At 44.2% G+C, this 16,909-nt stretch overlaps 1 protein-coding gene across 1 annotated transcript in view; it reads left to right on the forward strand.

Moving 5' to 3' along the window:
* BARX2 (BARX homeobox 2) overlaps nt 1-9,157 on the forward strand; it is a 51,794-nt gene extending 42,637 nt beyond the window's left edge. The window contains exons 2-4 of the mRNA XM_034754683.1: nt 429-726; nt 6,513-6,597; nt 7,947-9,157. Of these exons, the coding sequence (XP_034610574.1) occupies nt 429-726; nt 6,513-6,597; nt 7,947-8,198 (635 nt within the window). The 3' untranslated portion in view covers nt 8,199-9,157. The remainder of the gene's footprint in view (nt 1-428; nt 727-6,512; nt 6,598-7,946) is intronic.
* Nucleotides 9,158-16,909: the final 7,752 nt, after the last annotated feature.

A 16,909-nucleotide genomic window follows, 5' to 3' on the forward strand; every position in this document is an offset into this window, starting at 1 on the left:
CTGAATTTGCAAATAGTTTTGGGTCATCCCCAAACTGCATTTTTGGGGGCTAATAAACTCCTCATCTGGAACTACACAGCTCTACTTATGACAGAATTGATTAGTTATTAGTTGTATTACAGTAGCACCTAGAGAAGGCAACTAGGCAAACAAACAGTAGAAGACACTCTTTGCCTCAAGGATCTTACTATGTGAATAGATAAGACAGACAAAGCGGGGGTGGGAGTGGGGGGTGGAAGGGGCAAGGTGGGGGGGGAAGGAAATAGAAGCCCAAAGAGGAGAAGTGACTTGCTAAAAAAGGTCACACAGAAGGTTAGTAGCAGAGCCAGGAATGAAAACCAGGTCTCCTGACTCCCAGTCCAGGGCACTATCCACTGGACAATACTGTCACTGAACTGTACTTCTCTTCTGTGCTTCCTCCCTCCTAGGGTCCCCATCTCTGAGGGCATATCCTCTCATCTCCGTCATCACCCGGCAGCCCTCTGTGGTCCCTCACCTCGGCCCTGCAGCTCCCAGCTCCCGAGCGTTGTCACCCCACTCCTCCTTGGGAGCCACCAGCGCGGAGACACAAGCCAGCGAAACCCATGCCAGCAGCGAGTCGGAAGGGGAGCAGCCCACCCTGCGGTTGAAAAAGCCTCGCCGAAGCCGGACCATCTTCACGGAGCTCCAGCTGATGGGGCTGGAGAAGAAATTCCAAAAGCAGAAGTATCTGTCCACGCCAGACAGGTCAGAGGAACGGGATGGGGGTGTGACTGGAGGTGAGGCTGGGAAAGTGGCTCCGGGGCCACGACCCTTAGGGTAGAATCCTGCCACAGTGAGTTGCAGACTCAGTCTCATGCTACAGCACTAAAAATATCTGTGTTGGTGTTCAGACTGGAGCCTGAGCTCTAGGAATGGGAGTAGGCTTCAGAACCGGAGCCCGGATGTCTACGCAGCTATTTTTCGTGCTGTAGTGTAAGCCTGAGTCGGTAAACCTGGGCTCTGAGACATGCTACTGCAGGACCCTGCTTGCTGTGTAGGCGTACCCTATGAGACCTAGCCATCTACAGGGGATTCACATACGTGACACTCAGAAACCAGAGGTAAGATTGATAAAACTCTGAGCTCACAGAGGAGAATATAGGGCCCAGTGCAGCCTTGAGCACTATGAGTGAAATCATAGAATCAGAGAACTGGAAGGGACCCCGAGAGGTCATCTAATCCAGTCTCCTGCACTCATGGCAGGACTAAGTATTATCTAGACCATTCCTGACAGGTGTTTGTCCAACCTGCTCTTGACCCTAGTGCAAAATGCATGGGTGACTCCCTTAAAGAAACATGATCTCCATTTACTCGCTGCTTCATCAGGTACCTTTAACATTGTCTTTAAATACTAAATACTGTCCCTGAACTACAGTCGCTTTTCCAAGGCGAGGGGACAGCAGGCACCCTGGAAACTATATCTGGCTCCTCCCTAGTTTACTTCTATTCATTTCAAATGCATCAGGGCACAGTCATGCATGGCAAGGGCTGGTTGGAGGGCACTTTGGCCGTGCATAGCAAGGGCTTTCTGCCATGACATTGCCTATCACTACTACTTTAAAAGACACAGGACCAAAGTGTTTTTTAAAAGTGGAAAAAACTGAGGTAGCAGAAGGGCTGCTCAGCCGTTGCGGTGCTGAGTGCTCTCCAGTTGAATTGTGATGTCTTCGGGTCCAAGAAAAAGGACTCTGCCATTGGTGGAGGACTTGGGCAGAAGACCAGATTTGATTTCAAGGCTCTTTCCCCAGGCTCAAAGGTGACTTGAATAGAATGAATGAATGGAAACCACATACTGTATAAAGAGAGGGCTCGATACATGTGCATAGCAGCATGCATCTATGCAGAGAGATACATGCAAGGAATAGAGAGCAAAGCTTTTTCCCCTGCTACACCCTTTGAAAGGGTGCAGCATGTTTTCCCTCTCCCATGCTGGCTCAGTTCCACTGGCTAGTGCAGGTATGGGTGTGGGTGTGTAGGCAGAAACCCGCCCATCACCCAGCCCCTCTAGAGAAGCTAGTTCCACTATGAGCACTAGACTGGAGCAGTCTTTGCCCTCGGGGAACATAGAGGACTGTGACTGTGACTAGCCCATAAACAAAGAGGTGCAATGAGGAGCTGGGTTGTTGTGCAACAGCCTCACTGCAGTCACCAGTAGGGAAGGTCACAATCTCTCCCTGAGTGTCTCTCAACCAAGACTGTTGATGTTTATATTTAGAGCTGGTTGAGATTTTTATACCTTACAATTTTCCCTTTGGAAAATATGGTTTTGGTGAAACTGAAATTTTCCATGGGGAAATTTCAATTAAATGTTCTGATTTCTGACTGGAAAACGTAACCCCCAAATATTCATTTTGAAATCAGGGTATTTTGTTTTCCAAAAACTAAAACAAAAATGACATAAGAACGGCCATACTGGGTCAGACCAAAGGTTCATCTAGCCCAGTATCCTGTCTTCTGACAGTGGCCAATGCCAGGTGCCCCAGAGGGAGTGAACAGAACAGGTAATCATCAAGTGATCCATCCCCTGTTGCCCATTCCCTGCTTCTGGCAAACAGAGGCCAGGGACACCATCCCTGCCCATCCTGGCTAATAGCCATTGATGGACCTATCCTCCATTAATTTATCTAGTTATTTTTTGAACCCTGTTGTAGTTTTGGCCTTCACAACATCCTCTGGCAAAGAGCTCCACAGGTTGACTGTGTGTTATGTGAAGAAACCCTTCCTTTTGTTTGTTTTAAACCTGCTGCCTATTAATTTCATTTGGTGACACCTAAATGGTGACATTTTAAGCTGAATGAATTTTTTGGTTTCATTTTGAATCAATGTATGTCTAAATGACATTTTCGTTTTCACTTAAAATGTAATTTCACTTCAGGTTTGGGAAATAAAACATTTCAGCTGTTCATTTTCAGTTTTTGGATTGGGGGAGTTTTACCCATTTCTCTCTTTTTTTTTAAAAGGGGGCAAAGATAAAAAAAGCACGTGAAAGTGAGGAAAAACCCACTTTTCACATTTTTAACTGTTTTCCAAAATTTTCATGCACTTTCTCACTATTTTCCAATTTGTTTTCAGTTGGAAAAAAGTGTGAAATTTGTTTTCATTCCCATTTCACATACTTTTTACTCCACCCCCCAATTTTCCCAGTGGAAAAATGGTAGAAAAGGTAATAAAAAAAAGGGGAGGGGGGGGGGAGAGGGGAAACAGAGAAAGAGAGAGGAAAAGTCCTGAAAATCCAGAAACCAAAACAGAAAATTGAAAAATTTCAGCATCCAAAAAATGAAGCAAAATGACATTTGAATGAAACAAAAATGTCCATTTTCTTTTGCCATTGGGAAACGAAATGAAAATTTTCATTTCAAAACATCATTTCAAAATGAAACTAAGTGAAGATTTTTATTTTGTTTCTTTAGAAAATTCCCACAGAAACCCAAAATATTTTGATTTGAAAAATGTTGAAAGGGAGAAGTGTCTAAGTTTCCCGATCAGCTCTAGTTATACTGAATTAGGCTTGTTTGACTGCCGTTTGTCTGGAACCCACACAAAGGAGATCTGAGACTACCCTTTGAGGCAGTGTGGCTCTGTGAAGTGTTTTCCAATGGACATCATATTGGCGTGAAAGCCAGGAGACTTGAATTCTGTTTCAGGCTCTGTTTCTAACCTGTTGTATGGTAATCTTGGACAAATAGCCACACTGCTCTGTGCCTCAGTTTCCCTTTTTGTAACTACTGACCTACCTCATGTAAAGAGTTCTGAGGCTTAGTGTATTAATATTTACAAAGTGATTTGAGATTCACATATCATGTCAGCCTAGCTTTTCGGGTTTATTCTGTGCCAAATGCATCACACATGCTAAAAAAGAAAGGGAGGTTTTTTTGTTTGTTTTTAAGAACTTGAATCACCCATGTGTCAGGATGCGTGGGGAGAAAATTGTGGGTTTAAATTACAGGAGAAAAGGTTGCCAACTCAGATTAGTTTTGCAAACCTAAAAAAAGTGTTTGAGAGGTTCACAAAATCTAAAACTCCACGTGTCACCAACCCCTAGTTTAAACTACTTCTGAGGCCTAAGGTTGGAAGGATTAGATTTTGATCAGTAAATGTCAGTGAATGTTGTTTTCACTGTATACACACAAACTGGCTAAAATCCCCCCCCCCCCATAGATAATAAACAAAATTTACAGATAGGCAAAGTAAGAAAAATGCAGCTTGAGAACTTTTTATTGTTTGATTTCAGGACATTTACTTTGTATATTTTGATGTGATCTTGACATTTATAAAGCTTTAACTTTTTGAATCTCGACAGCGTCTACTATCGTTAAATTATTATTGTGTGACTTTCCCCTTTTTGCCTGACCCCCCCCCCGTAATTTCCTGCAACTCTGAAAATTTAAATTGATCAACAATACAAAAAGCTTACAAATAAATGATATTATCTGTCAAAACTATACAAAAAAATACATATGGAATTCTGCCAAGCCTGCCTCTAACCTATATGCTTATTTTTTTCATGTGATGAATCATGTCACCTAAGCACAGGTCACATTGGGCCAGATTTTCAAACACTTAGCACCCACAGTCAGAGACAGGTTTTCAAATGAGTGCAACTCCCGTCTAAGCACCGAAATGGGGTCAATTTTTAAGCAGCTCCCATAGCGACTCCTACGCTGTGGTTTTTTGAAAGAGCTCAGTACCCAGCGTGCTGGGCTCTTTTGCTATCTGGCCCATTTGGCATGATTCTGTATCCCCGAAGGCTCAGGTGTTGTGCTGACTGGCTCAGCACTGCCTCATGTGACTAGTTGAGTGACACCATCAATCAAGCAGTCTTGGCTGCTGAATTAATTAGAGGCGTGAAAGTTTTTTGGCTTTGTACATGACCGAGACTCATGAGCAATCTCCGCTCCCCTAGCTCTTCCTTTCTCTCTCTCTATTTGTTTCTTTGGTTTCCTAGGCAATGCCAGTTATGCTAATGCATACTGAGAGAGGTTGTAAAGGTTACAGGTAATCTAGGTGTGACAAGACTCAGGCTTCCTGGCAGGAGTTTGTCAAGCAGACATATTTCCCATGGGAGCTCATGAGCTGGTAACTCAGTGGCAAGGACATGGATTGAGATTTGCACTCACTCTTGTGTCCTTTGACATTGAGGAGCATGGGGAGCGATTTAGTTGCATGGCTAATTAGAAGCAAAGGATTGCAGATGGGATAATGTCTGGAACCTGTGGGCTTGATTCTGTTCTCCCAAACTTATCCATGTAGCTCCTTTGACTTCAATACTCCAGCTATTTAGTACAGTGAGTGGTATGAGATGGAAAATCAGCCCCTTTAACTGCAAAGGGGACCCAAAGTGGGGAAAGCATGTGTGAGTTTGTTTGTTAGGGTATTTGAATATAGGTGTGTGTGACTGTCCCCACTATATATCTAGTTGGATCACAACTTTTGTTATGAAAAACTCATCTTTGGAAAGCGTTTCAGGGACATACAACGTGTTGTTTCAGGGACTACAAAAAGGTCCACAGAAAGTTCACGGGACCTAAAATGCATTTAGATGCAACTCCATGTTTGCACCTGAGTTTTGCATGGCTTCACATTGTTGCAGAACATTTGCCCAGCTCTACTTAGAATTTCTGAATCACACAAGGCCAAATTCATCGCAAATGCAGCTCCACTGCACCACTAGGTCTAGATTCATTCTCACTTGAGTGACAAATAAAGGAATTTCATCAGGGATGAATTTGGCCCAGGATCTCCAGATCTCAGGCTTTGTAATAGTTATAAAGGAACCTCTATAGATTTGGAGGTTTGGCCTGGATAAGTTAGGATAAGCATCTGTGCTGCCTACTGTAGGTCCCTGGAAGGCCCAACACACACAAATGTATTTATAGGCATTTCTAGAGCTCTCATCACTGTAATATCAGCAAATTAATAAATTCAGACACACAACACCTTTGTGAGGTTAGAAAGCATCCTTATCTCCAGTCTATAGATAGGGAAAGTGAAGCACAATAAAGACACGGCCAAAATTTTCAAAAGTGGTCTCTGATTTTGGGTGTCAATTCTTGGGTGCTGTCTTGAGAGACCCAAGGCCTGATTTTCAGAGGTGCTGGATATCAGGGCCAAGTTGTCTCCAGCTGGACGACCGAACTTTTGTCCTCATTCACTTGTCCAACAAAACACATAGGAAGAGATGGAAACAGACCAGCTATCCTATCTCCCTGTTCCGCACCATAACCACAAGACCATTCTTGCTTCCTCCACAAGACCATACTTCTTTAGATGCTAAATTTGGATCATGACTGTTTACACTGATTTTTAATTCTCCTCTGAACTGGAGAGAAAAGACAAGATAGAGGAAGCCGATAGCTATCTTTTTCTGGAATTTACGTCCCTGTATGTGAGCCCCCATTGGCTTTCTGCAGGATACAATCAGGTATTGTCTACTGCAGTGCATCTGGACTCTACATTTCCTTTGTCAAGTCTCTGTATCTCTTGTCTTCTAGGCTGGACCTTGCCCAATCACTGGGGCTGACTCAGCTCCAGGTGAAGACTTGGTACCAGAACCGCAGGATGAAGTGGAAGAAAATGGTAAGAGATCAATAGGTTCCTAGCAAGGCCTCCAATCTAATGTCAGAGAGACGGATCCTGAGCTGGAGTAAATCTGGGTGTACATTTGGATGTCTTTGGCATAAATTCTGCCAATGACGCTATGCTGATTTATACCAGCTGAGGATCTGGTCCAGAATTTTAATGTTCAGATTGTTACTGATAACTGGTTGCCCGAAAGGCTCACATGGCTGAATGTACGTTGGGTGAGACTGGCCATGGACAGCAATGTGGATTCAAAGCAAAGGGATGAAAGGGGGAGGAGCAGAAATTTCTCCCTTTTCATTTTTTGGCAACCCTGGGATCTTTATTGCTAGTGGCAATTGGGGACCACAAAGAGACTTCAACTCAATGAAGCTAAGTCCAGCTCTGATAGGCGATGTCCCTGCTTCTATCTTTTAAAGCTGTCTTTATCTCTGACCCTGCCTCCATCTTTTCCTGTACACCTGCTCCTGCTTCCCATGGTGTGCCCACATTTCTCTCCTGACTTTTCCCTTCATCTCCTTCATGCACTCCCAACTTCAAGCCTTTTTACATGCAGTTTCTCAGTTAGTGTATACCAAGCCTCCTCCCTGTCCTTCAAAAAAACATCTACTTGTCCAATACATCACTCCAGCTACAATAATGACAATACTCTGTGTCTGTCCTGTATTGTATTAGAGGAAAGGAAGGGCAGGAACAGTCAGGTCCCATTAGTTCCATTCTGGTTCTATCACTGACTCACTGCATGATCTTAGCTAAGTTGCCGCCTCTTTTGCCCCAGTTCCCCTGTGTGCAAAATGGAGATAATAGAGGTGACAGAGCTATTTTGCTGACTTATCCTGGTAGGAAGACCAGATGGGTCTCATTAGTTCCAAAGCAGGAGTAAAAAGGATTGAGTCTCTAAGAGACAAGGGAGCTGACAGGAGGAGAAAAACTCACTTTGGAAACTCAGGCTAAGGTTTGATTGTTCCTCCTTAAGCTAAGAATGAAAAGAAAATCTCAGTAAGGGAGCTGAATTTTGGACAAGCCTGTGCGTGTGCTGTGTTGAGCCCTCCCCAGCCCAGTGAAAATGAGCAAATGGACCCTACATAAAGTCTGAGATATTAGTGTCTGCTGGATTTGTACTTGCCTCCATTTAAATTAATTAAGCCCCATTTAAGTCCCACAAGGCCTACGCATCACTTAAGTTCCACTTGAGTCTGGAGTACGAGGTAAGGGTGCCTAAACCGTGGGCCAGCTCTTTGAACAGGGATAGATTTTATCCTAATGTTAAAAGTACCATCAGGAACTTGGATGGCAGACAGTAGTGCAATTCAGAATGGTCCAAACACTTATTATCTTTGTTCCAGGTACTGAAAGGTGGGCAGGAAGCTCCGACAAAGCCCAAAGGCCGCCCGAAGAAAAACTCCATTCCCTCTTCAGAAGAGATCGAGGCAGAGGAAAAGATGAACAGCCAAGTTCAGAGGCAGATGCTGGAGACATCTCAGGCCCCAGAAGAGCCTGAATTGACAGAGGAGAAGCCTGAAGTCTCCTTGGAGACAGGAAAGTCTCCGGAGCACACATTGGAGCCCTCCCCGGAGGAGACGACGCCCTCGAGTTAAAAGAGGAAAAACAGAAGAAAAAAAAAACAGAAAAAGGAAAGAGAAAAAAAACAAATTAAAAAAAAAAAACCCAAAACAAAAAGACCTTGTGTATAAGTCAGGAGCTTGTGCACTTTGTGTCATTGGGAATCAACCAGCGTGGGCTACCGTGGAACAAAGAAACCCAATGCATATGGTGACAGTCTTTCCCTTCCCAACAACAAGTCCTTCCTGCAGATAACAAAGGGGCCTGAGTACTTTAGAGCTATCTTCCAGAAGAAACTGTGTGTCTAGAAACCTGAGATAGCCTGGAGAATCAGGAAAAGCCTCAGGGCTCCTTTCATGCCGCGGAAGGTGGGTGTGTAGTGATATGACCATCTTGGAGGGTTTGGTGTTTCGCTTGACCTTATCTTTGCCTTTTAAGGTAGATATGGACAGAGTATTTAGTCCGGCCTCAAGGCAATGACTGCCAGGAAAAGGGGAACTTTTACAGCACGATTTCTCATTTAACCAGCACTTATTTCTATTAGCCATGGGCCCAAGTGAAACAGTTTTTTGGAGGATGCACAGACCCAGGGTTTTGGTTCGTCCCATTATAAAGATAGGTGCAAGATTCAGACCCAGGTCAAGGTTCAGATTTCAGATCTTCCTGGGAGGTTTGAGGTGATCAGATCTGGGACGTGGAGAAATCCTTTATAAAGATAACGGCCATTGGGTAAAATCTAGATTGAGATCACGGTTTGGATTTCAAGCTCCTCCAGAACTGAGATTTTTGCTTCAGGCCCATTTCTAATTATTGTAGGGTTTGTATTTTTTCCCCCCAAGAAGCATTTAAATGTTTTCAGGGTTAGGGGAGAGCAATGGAGTTAAGAAGTGGCTGAAGAAAGTTCGCATTTGTTTTTAAGACTTGTGTGCCAAGAATAGCTATGCATCATGTTTCCTAAAGTCTTGTTGAGGGTGCATTTTGCCCGAAGGCTGCAAGAGATGTATTAAAATAACCTTTATTTTTTAATTAAAAATTAAATATATAAATAAGACTCCGTGTCATTTCTCTTTCAAATCCTAGACAGAGGATTTCTTCTGTGCATCACATTAGCACGGGCAGCGTCAGCACGGCTACGCTGTGCTGAGTATGTACACACTGGTTTGTATTCGGCCTGGCTAAGCTGTGCTGATGCTGATGCCACCTGTGCGATGGTGCCTATGCTACTATATATACTTACACTAGCTCTCAGTGAGCTAGGGTGTGTGTGTACATGAGCTGGGAATCACACCCCAGCTTGTAGTGGAGATATAGCCTTAGTGTTGGGGGCCCATCTAAGTTAGAACAGTCTCTCCGGGTGGCCCAATACGGACACATCCTTCCTCCCCTCAGCCCTGCCTCCTATGACAGGGCTCACAAGGTGGTCCTCGGGGAGTGAGGGGGAAGCTTTGCAGCTGTCTTCAAGTTCCTGTGCTGGGGGGATCCTCCCCAGACAGATATGACACTTAAGGCCCCTTTACACCTCTCCTTCCCTTTTATATGGCAGAAAAGGATGAGGATCTTACTTTTAATCTCCTAACCTGTAACCTTGTGTCTTAATCACAGATATCCTTCCTACTTTAGGGGATGTGCTCAAATTTTTGAACAGGTGCCCGTTCCACAGCGTCACCAAACACTCTGAGATGCAAAATAAAAGGAATGAGTCTGAGGGTGGAAGGCCAGAAGTCTGGTATCTGTCCCATCAGCTAGAATGTAGGCACAATATGTCATGATGGATCCCTGGAAGTTAAATCGAGACTGGGTGTTTTTCCAATCATATGCTCGAGTTCAACCACAACTAAAGACTCGTTCTGGTGTTCTTACTACATGGAAGTCCTATGACATGTGTTATGCAGGAGGTCAGACTAGATTATCACACTGGTCCCTTCTGGCCTTGAAAATCTAGTAGTCATAGCATCAACATTTTCTAAATGAAGTTTATTCAGATGTCTCAAATCCAATTGTTTTCTGTGAGGACTAGAAGTAGGAGCATAATTTGCTGTGAATAGTTTACCTGATGAATTTCACCTTACTATTTGCAAAGTGTCTGTAAATGTCTAGCAATTGGTCAAGTTTATTTGGATTTCAAAATCTTTTGCTTAATTATTTTTGATGTGCAAATCATTTCTGGAACTGATAAAAACAACTTCACAAAAATGTCAGTTATTTCCATTTTGCAAGGTTGGAAATAGAACAATTTTTCATTTTTTCAAAACTTTACAAAAATTATTTTGGAAAATGCTGAGTTTCCAAAATTTTGAAATTTCATTGTCCATCTTTTTTTTTTTTGCCATTGACTGCCATGCAATGAAAAAATGTTCAGGGCATTTTGTTTTTAAAAATTTCCTTTCCCCAGTCTAACTTCTCAAAGGTGAGGATGTTTTTAAATATTACAGTGGAGAAAGGGAAATTGAAATAAAGAAAAAATGACACCCTCAAGAAAAAAAAAAGAGAGGGACAAAAATAGGAAGTTTCAAAAAATATTCAGTTTTCAAAATCTACAACAAAACTAAAACTTCAATTTAAAACAAAACAAAAATTGAAATTTCCTACTGAAAAATTAAGAGTGTTGAAAATGACATTCCCTGCACCCTTCTAAATTGTTTTTGACAAAACCCCATTTTTCAGGAGGAAAATCTTAATCCAGCTCTAATCACTGTGAATTATTTGCTGTGAGTATTCAATATTCAATTGCATTGGTTATTTTTAAATGGATCCATAAGTCACTCAGAAAGTTTGTTCTTTTGGATGAGTATCATTCTTTGCATCTAGCTTTCCAGTGTGATTTATATTTACGAGTTCAACGTTTACTCTACAAATATTTGGATATTCACTTAAAATCAGTCGCTTCCACTATCCTTCCTGCCAGCAAACTCAACCTCTAGAAAGTTCACAGAAAACAAACTCAAATCAAAAGAGGGAGAACATTGTCAAAGCCAGTAGTTTATCAACTTTAAACTACTTTTCCCTAAATTACTTACAGTATTAGCTCAACTGGTACAAACCCCATGAAAATTGGTGGGAGTCTTTCCATTGATTTCAATGGGCTTCGATCAGACCCTAAATCCGTGGGAAGTTCTGTATTTTATGTGCACCTAGAGGAATAACATACAACAATTCTGATGTGATGAGGCAGAGAAGTCCCATTCAGAGATTGGCAGGCCAGAAATTAACCCTCTCCTTCTGGCTAGCTCACTTAGCTGCACCCAGCAGAAGTTGGCAGGGTAGCAGAGCTGGGCCAGCTGTGTGGAGATAATTGATCTTCCAGCACCTTAAAAGAACAGAGTGCTGTAGTGCGGTAAGGGCAGAATATGGTAGTGGGAGTCAAGAAGTGGTGGGATGGGGAGGTGGTTTGTTCGCCTTCTCTTCACTTAAACGTGACTGAACTGAGGCCTGGTCTACACTAACCCCCCAATTCAAACTAAGGTACGCAACTTCAGATACGTGAATAACGTAGCTTAAGTCGACGTACCTTAGTTCGAACTTACCGCGGTCCAGACGCGGCAGGCAGGCTCCCCCGTCGACTCCGCGTACTCCTCGCGCCGAGCAGGATTACCGGAGTCGACGGGGAGCACTTCTGGGTTCGATTTATCGCGTCCAGACAAGACGCGATAAATCGAACCCAGAAGTTCGATTGCCAGCCGCCGAACCAGCGCATAAGTATAGACAAGCCCTAAGCCACATGCTTCACTTTTGTTTTGAATTGGGCTGAAGAAGGCTTCAGCTTATGCCTTTACTTGGGCCGAGAGAAGCCTGTTAATGTTCAGCCCTTAAAAAGGCAGCATCGGCTTTACATTCACTGTTCTGTTCTACAAGAAAGCCCACCCCTGACTGCAGTGAGCTCTCAAGCCCTCTGGAAATCAGGCCACGCCTTTTTTTGCTGGAATGTGGAGTTAGGTGCCTAAAATCAGGCATTGATATTTGGAAGTGCTGTTCTACGGTGGGTGATATCTGCAGTCTCGGTCCGGAAAGTGTTAAACTGTGTCATGCCCGGGGGGAGTAGGGGGAAGACAAGTGTCCGCCTGCCTGGGCTGGGAGGAAGACTCTCTCTAGGAATGGAAGTCTAGGCTCGGAGAAGGAGCAGGTTTAGGAGGGTGTGGATCTGGAATTTGGATAGATCTGGGTTTAGCCTCCCTGGATGGTCCAGAACTGTTGGGGCAATGCAAAATGTAGAATTAAAAGTACATGCTGTCCGCCAACAACAGGCACCTCTACAGTCCCATCAGTCGGAGAGACCTCCGTCTTCCCCCCCATCTGCCTTAGTACCGGTTGCTTTCTACTTCTGCAACTGCATTTCACCAGTTCTTCGGGGCACCGAAATGGTGCCTCCTGCTGAGCACTTAGCAACTCTGCTTTTGGAGACAAATAGTCAGAGATCCCACCTTCATCAACACCCAGTATGAGAGGCAGTGTGGCCTACTGGATAGAGCATTGGACTGGCACTCCGGAGAGGTGGGCTCTATTCCTCATTCTGTCAGTGGCCTGCTGGGTAACAATGTTAAGTCATTTCACCTCTCTGTACCTCAGTATCCCCATGTGCAAAATGGGCATAAGATAGCTTCCTTGAAAAGCGCTTTGAGATCTACTGATGAAAAGTGCTAGATAGGTGGTATAATTATTATTACAAACTTCATGTGCTAGTTGGACATGTCTCTCTGGCCACTGTGTTTCAGTCAGCTCCTCGGGCAGCTCCTGTCTCCTGCATTAATGATTGCATCACACTTTGTTTTGCAGCAGCATTCCGAAAACACCTTGCGGTCGAGCCTATTCTGAAAGTGCAGGCTGCAGTACTTGGCCCTGGAATACCAGTTAGTTCTGGAGAAAGCCAGGAGGCTTGTCATGTGGACGCCTCCAACAAGCCTGCACACAGATTAGTTGGATGCTTCATCTTTTATCATTAGAACAGCAACAAGAGGCTTTCCAAGCTTCCACCTGCCCATCCCAGGTTCCCCCTGCAGACAGATCCATCACTAGAATTCTGAAAGGCAACTTTTCCCATCACTGGGGTCCCCTCTTCTGTCACTTACAGGGGTTCAAAGAGTCTGCTGCAGGGGTGGAGTACATTTCAAATGGGGCCTGATCAGAGACATTTGACCAGGGAGCAGAACACTGCCAATGTTCAGGGGTGTTCAGATTTTAGTTCCAATACAAAGTACGAACCATGCTGTGATGCTGGCATCAGAAATCCCCACAGGGATGTAAGGTCTTCACATCTGGGGTTCTGGCTGGGGTTCTCTTCTATATTATTGGAGCCACCTATTCAAAGCCAATCCTGCAAGGCACTGAGCTCTTCCTGCAAAACATTGAGTTCCCTCAGGCCCCAGTCTGGATGATCAGGCCCTAAAACTCCCCTTTACGGAAAACATATAAATGCATATTTAGCTGCTAATTTAACTTTGTCAAACTGAGTTTTTGTGTGTTTGGTTTTTTTTGTTACACCTTTCTCTCCTCTTTTCCCTCCTTCCCACTCTTTTCTGGGGGCAAAATGGGAAAAAAAAGGAAAACAAAGTTGGAATAGGGAAAAAAAAGAGGGCCAATATTAACTGAGCAGAATAAAATCTGAAAAAAGTCAGCTTTATTTTAAAAAAATCCAAAGCTTTGTTTTTCCATTTCCCATTCTTTTTTGTCCAAAAAAAACCAAACAAACCCCGAACAGTTTTTTTTTTTTTTCAAAATGTGAAAAGTCAAGAGAAAACCAAGCTCTTCTGTGAAATGGAGGATTTCGATGGCTTTACCTTATGTGCACCTATTTTCCCTCAGATTTATATAGTTCTGCTGGATGGCATAGAGATCTCAGCAACAGCATACATATATGCTTGTATTTTGTAAAGCTCTTTGGGCAGAAAGAATCATGGTCAAGATTTTTAGAAGTGACTAGTGATTTTGGACATCTCAATTATTTTGGATGCTCAGCTTGAGGTATCTGAAATGGGCCGGAGGCCTGCTCTATATTACAAAGTTAGGTTAGTGTAAGTCACCTTGCATCATCCTATTTGTACTTGTGTTTATGCTCAAATTTGTTTCCGGCTGATATGAGTGTCCCATTATAGTGATGCAGAAAAGATACCTCCCGATTTTTAGAAAGGGCTGAGCACCCACCCTCCAAAAATCTGGCCCCTCTAAGGTGTCTCAGATTGGGGACTGAAACACAAGAGGCACCCAAAAAAAATCACAAGTCACTTCTGAAAATGTAGGCCTATATAAAGTAAAGTGAAGATACTCTGATCTAGATCAGGTTGAGGTTAGGATTCAGGGTTTGGGTTCAAAGCTGAATCAAGACTATGGGTGGGTACAACCCTGCCAAACATCTCATAGAATCAGATGTCAGAGGTAGAAGGACCCACCCCACTTTAGAACACCCACTCCATCATCCTGCCAATGCAGGATCACTCCCTGCTGAACATGCTTGCCCAGTCTCCTGTCTCCCTCTTGTCCCAAAATATTTCCCTCCCTTTCCCCTCATGCTTTCCCCTCTCTGCCACACCATGTTCCATTGCACTCCCTCAGTGTGCCTCCTACCCCTCCACATTTCTCTGCACTCTCCTCAGCCTGCCTCATGCTGTCTACATTTCTCGGACTTCCTATACTTTTCTGTTGCATTCCCCCTCCTTGCTGATCCAACAGCTCCATTCCTGGCATCTCCACATTATCCTGCCCCTTGCCTGACTCTCTCACAGGGTGTTTAAGGGGCCACTATCTTCCTTGAAGGCAACTTGGCGTTAGCCCTATTGGAAGGGCTGGATGGAGGTGGTATCCATTTTTTTGCCCAGGACAGCCTCAAGTTCAAAGAGACATGGCAGCCATCTTACTAAGGGAAGAGTCCCATTGGCAGTAATGGGAAATAGCAGCCATTTTGGATAAGGACAAAATGTGATGAGATTAGAAGGCATAAACCAGAAATTAATTAGAACACCCCAGACTTTGAAAGAGAGTTGGCATCACTATATATTTACACCATAGTCTAGTAGAAGTGTAAGTTCAGGGGGGGTAGGTTTCAATGTGGAGATTTGAAACCTAACCCAGGGTGTTTTTTGGCATCTCCAGAAGACACTTCTTACTAAACCAACAGGAATCCCTCTTTCCTCTCAAGCAGGTGCCCGCTATGAGCAGGAATGGTATCCCAAGCCCCCTGCCACACTGCTACTGCAACATGCTTATCTGAATCATCATAACAATAATCCGGTAGCATAGCAGTCCTTGCTACAAAGGAGGCCTCCTGCAGCTGCTGTGATCTGTCCATGCCAAGATAGAAAGGTATGCTGCTAGGTTGTTGCCAATCGAACAAAGTGAGCTAATCCCCGTCCAGTCTGTTCCAGCACATCCATTATCTGCTGGAAACACTGATTATTTTTTTGTCAAACAACCTAGGGCAGGAGGAGGGTGAGTTGCTCCACAAATACTAGGGAGCGACTCCCAACCTCAGGTGGTCCGGGGCTGACTCAGCTTTGGTTTTGCTTCCTGTGGTTAGCAAGAATGTTTAAAAAAATTCATTAAACAAAGGAGTTTCCTAGAGAAGAAGGCTAGTGGGAGTGCCAGAGTGCAGGCACTGGCAGCAGGAACCTTTGGGTGAATGCTTCCCATAGGTCCATAAAGTAAAAGAAACCAACACACCAGAGACAAAATAGCACCCCCCACTTTCCAGGTCTGCTTCCTTCCTTCCCAAACAGTAGTAACACCCACATTCAGTATATATTCTATGGAGATATCCTATCTCCTAGAACTGGAAGGGACCTTGAAAGGTCATCAAGTCCACCCCCCTGCCTTCACTAGCTGGACCAAGTACTGAGTTTTGCCCCAGACCCCTAACTGGCCCCCTCAAGGATTGAACTCACAACCCTGGGTTTAGCAGGCCAATGCTCAAACCACTGAGCTATCCCTCCCTCCATAGGAAGAGTAGTGATGAGCTCATGCCCATTTATCCTCTCATAGCTGTCAACACCATGTTACATGCACTGGGAACTTCATGGCGGCACCGACAGAACTGTCATCTTCCCATTCCAAAAGTGCAGGCCCCGGACATTTGAGCAAAAGGAAAATCTTCAAGAGCAGTCTAAGGCCTGTGACACACAGATGAGCAATTCTGAGTCAGTGGATATGCACCTGTACCCCACGTGCTTTAGGCTGCAGTATTTGACTTTGTTTCTCCAGGGGAGAGGGAGAGAGACAGTGGGGAGGAAACATGGATGTTAGCTGGATATTGTGTCTCTCTGCACATGTGCAGAGAGTAGCCTGCGGGGCAACTCAGCCAGGAGGGCCCAGCAGCTTCCAGAACAGGAATTAAAGACAGGCAGCCCCGTGGACTCATCAGCTGATCAAAACAGGACCAAGAGATGTGCCTGCTGTGACGGCTGGATCCCACTCCCTGCCTGTGGTGTTTAGATGCTGCATGTGATTATTAGAACTGGGAGCACTGGCTGTTGGGAGTCTGAAAGGACAGGAAGGAGGGGGGAGGAGTTGAGGAGGCTGAGTGAGAGTTAGAGAGTGTGCAACTACAGCTTGGTAAAGAGATTTCCACTGTAAATAAAGTTCTGTTGAAGTTTGTTAATACCTTGCCTGGGTGATACAACACTGCCCCACTTTGGATACAGGTCAGCGTTCTTCTAGGTTTATTTACTAGGGGAGCTCTCCATTAGGATAATGTTTGGTCCACCATGGAGTATTTTATGGACCTATAGGAAGAGCTGGGGGAGAAGCATTGGTCTCCTCTAGA

The sequence above is a fragment of the Trachemys scripta genome, chromosome 21 (assembly GCF_013100865.1).
Source record: "Trachemys scripta elegans isolate TJP31775 chromosome 21, CAS_Tse_1.0, whole genome shotgun sequence".
Lineage (NCBI taxonomy): Eukaryota > Metazoa > Chordata > Testudines > Emydidae > Trachemys > Trachemys scripta.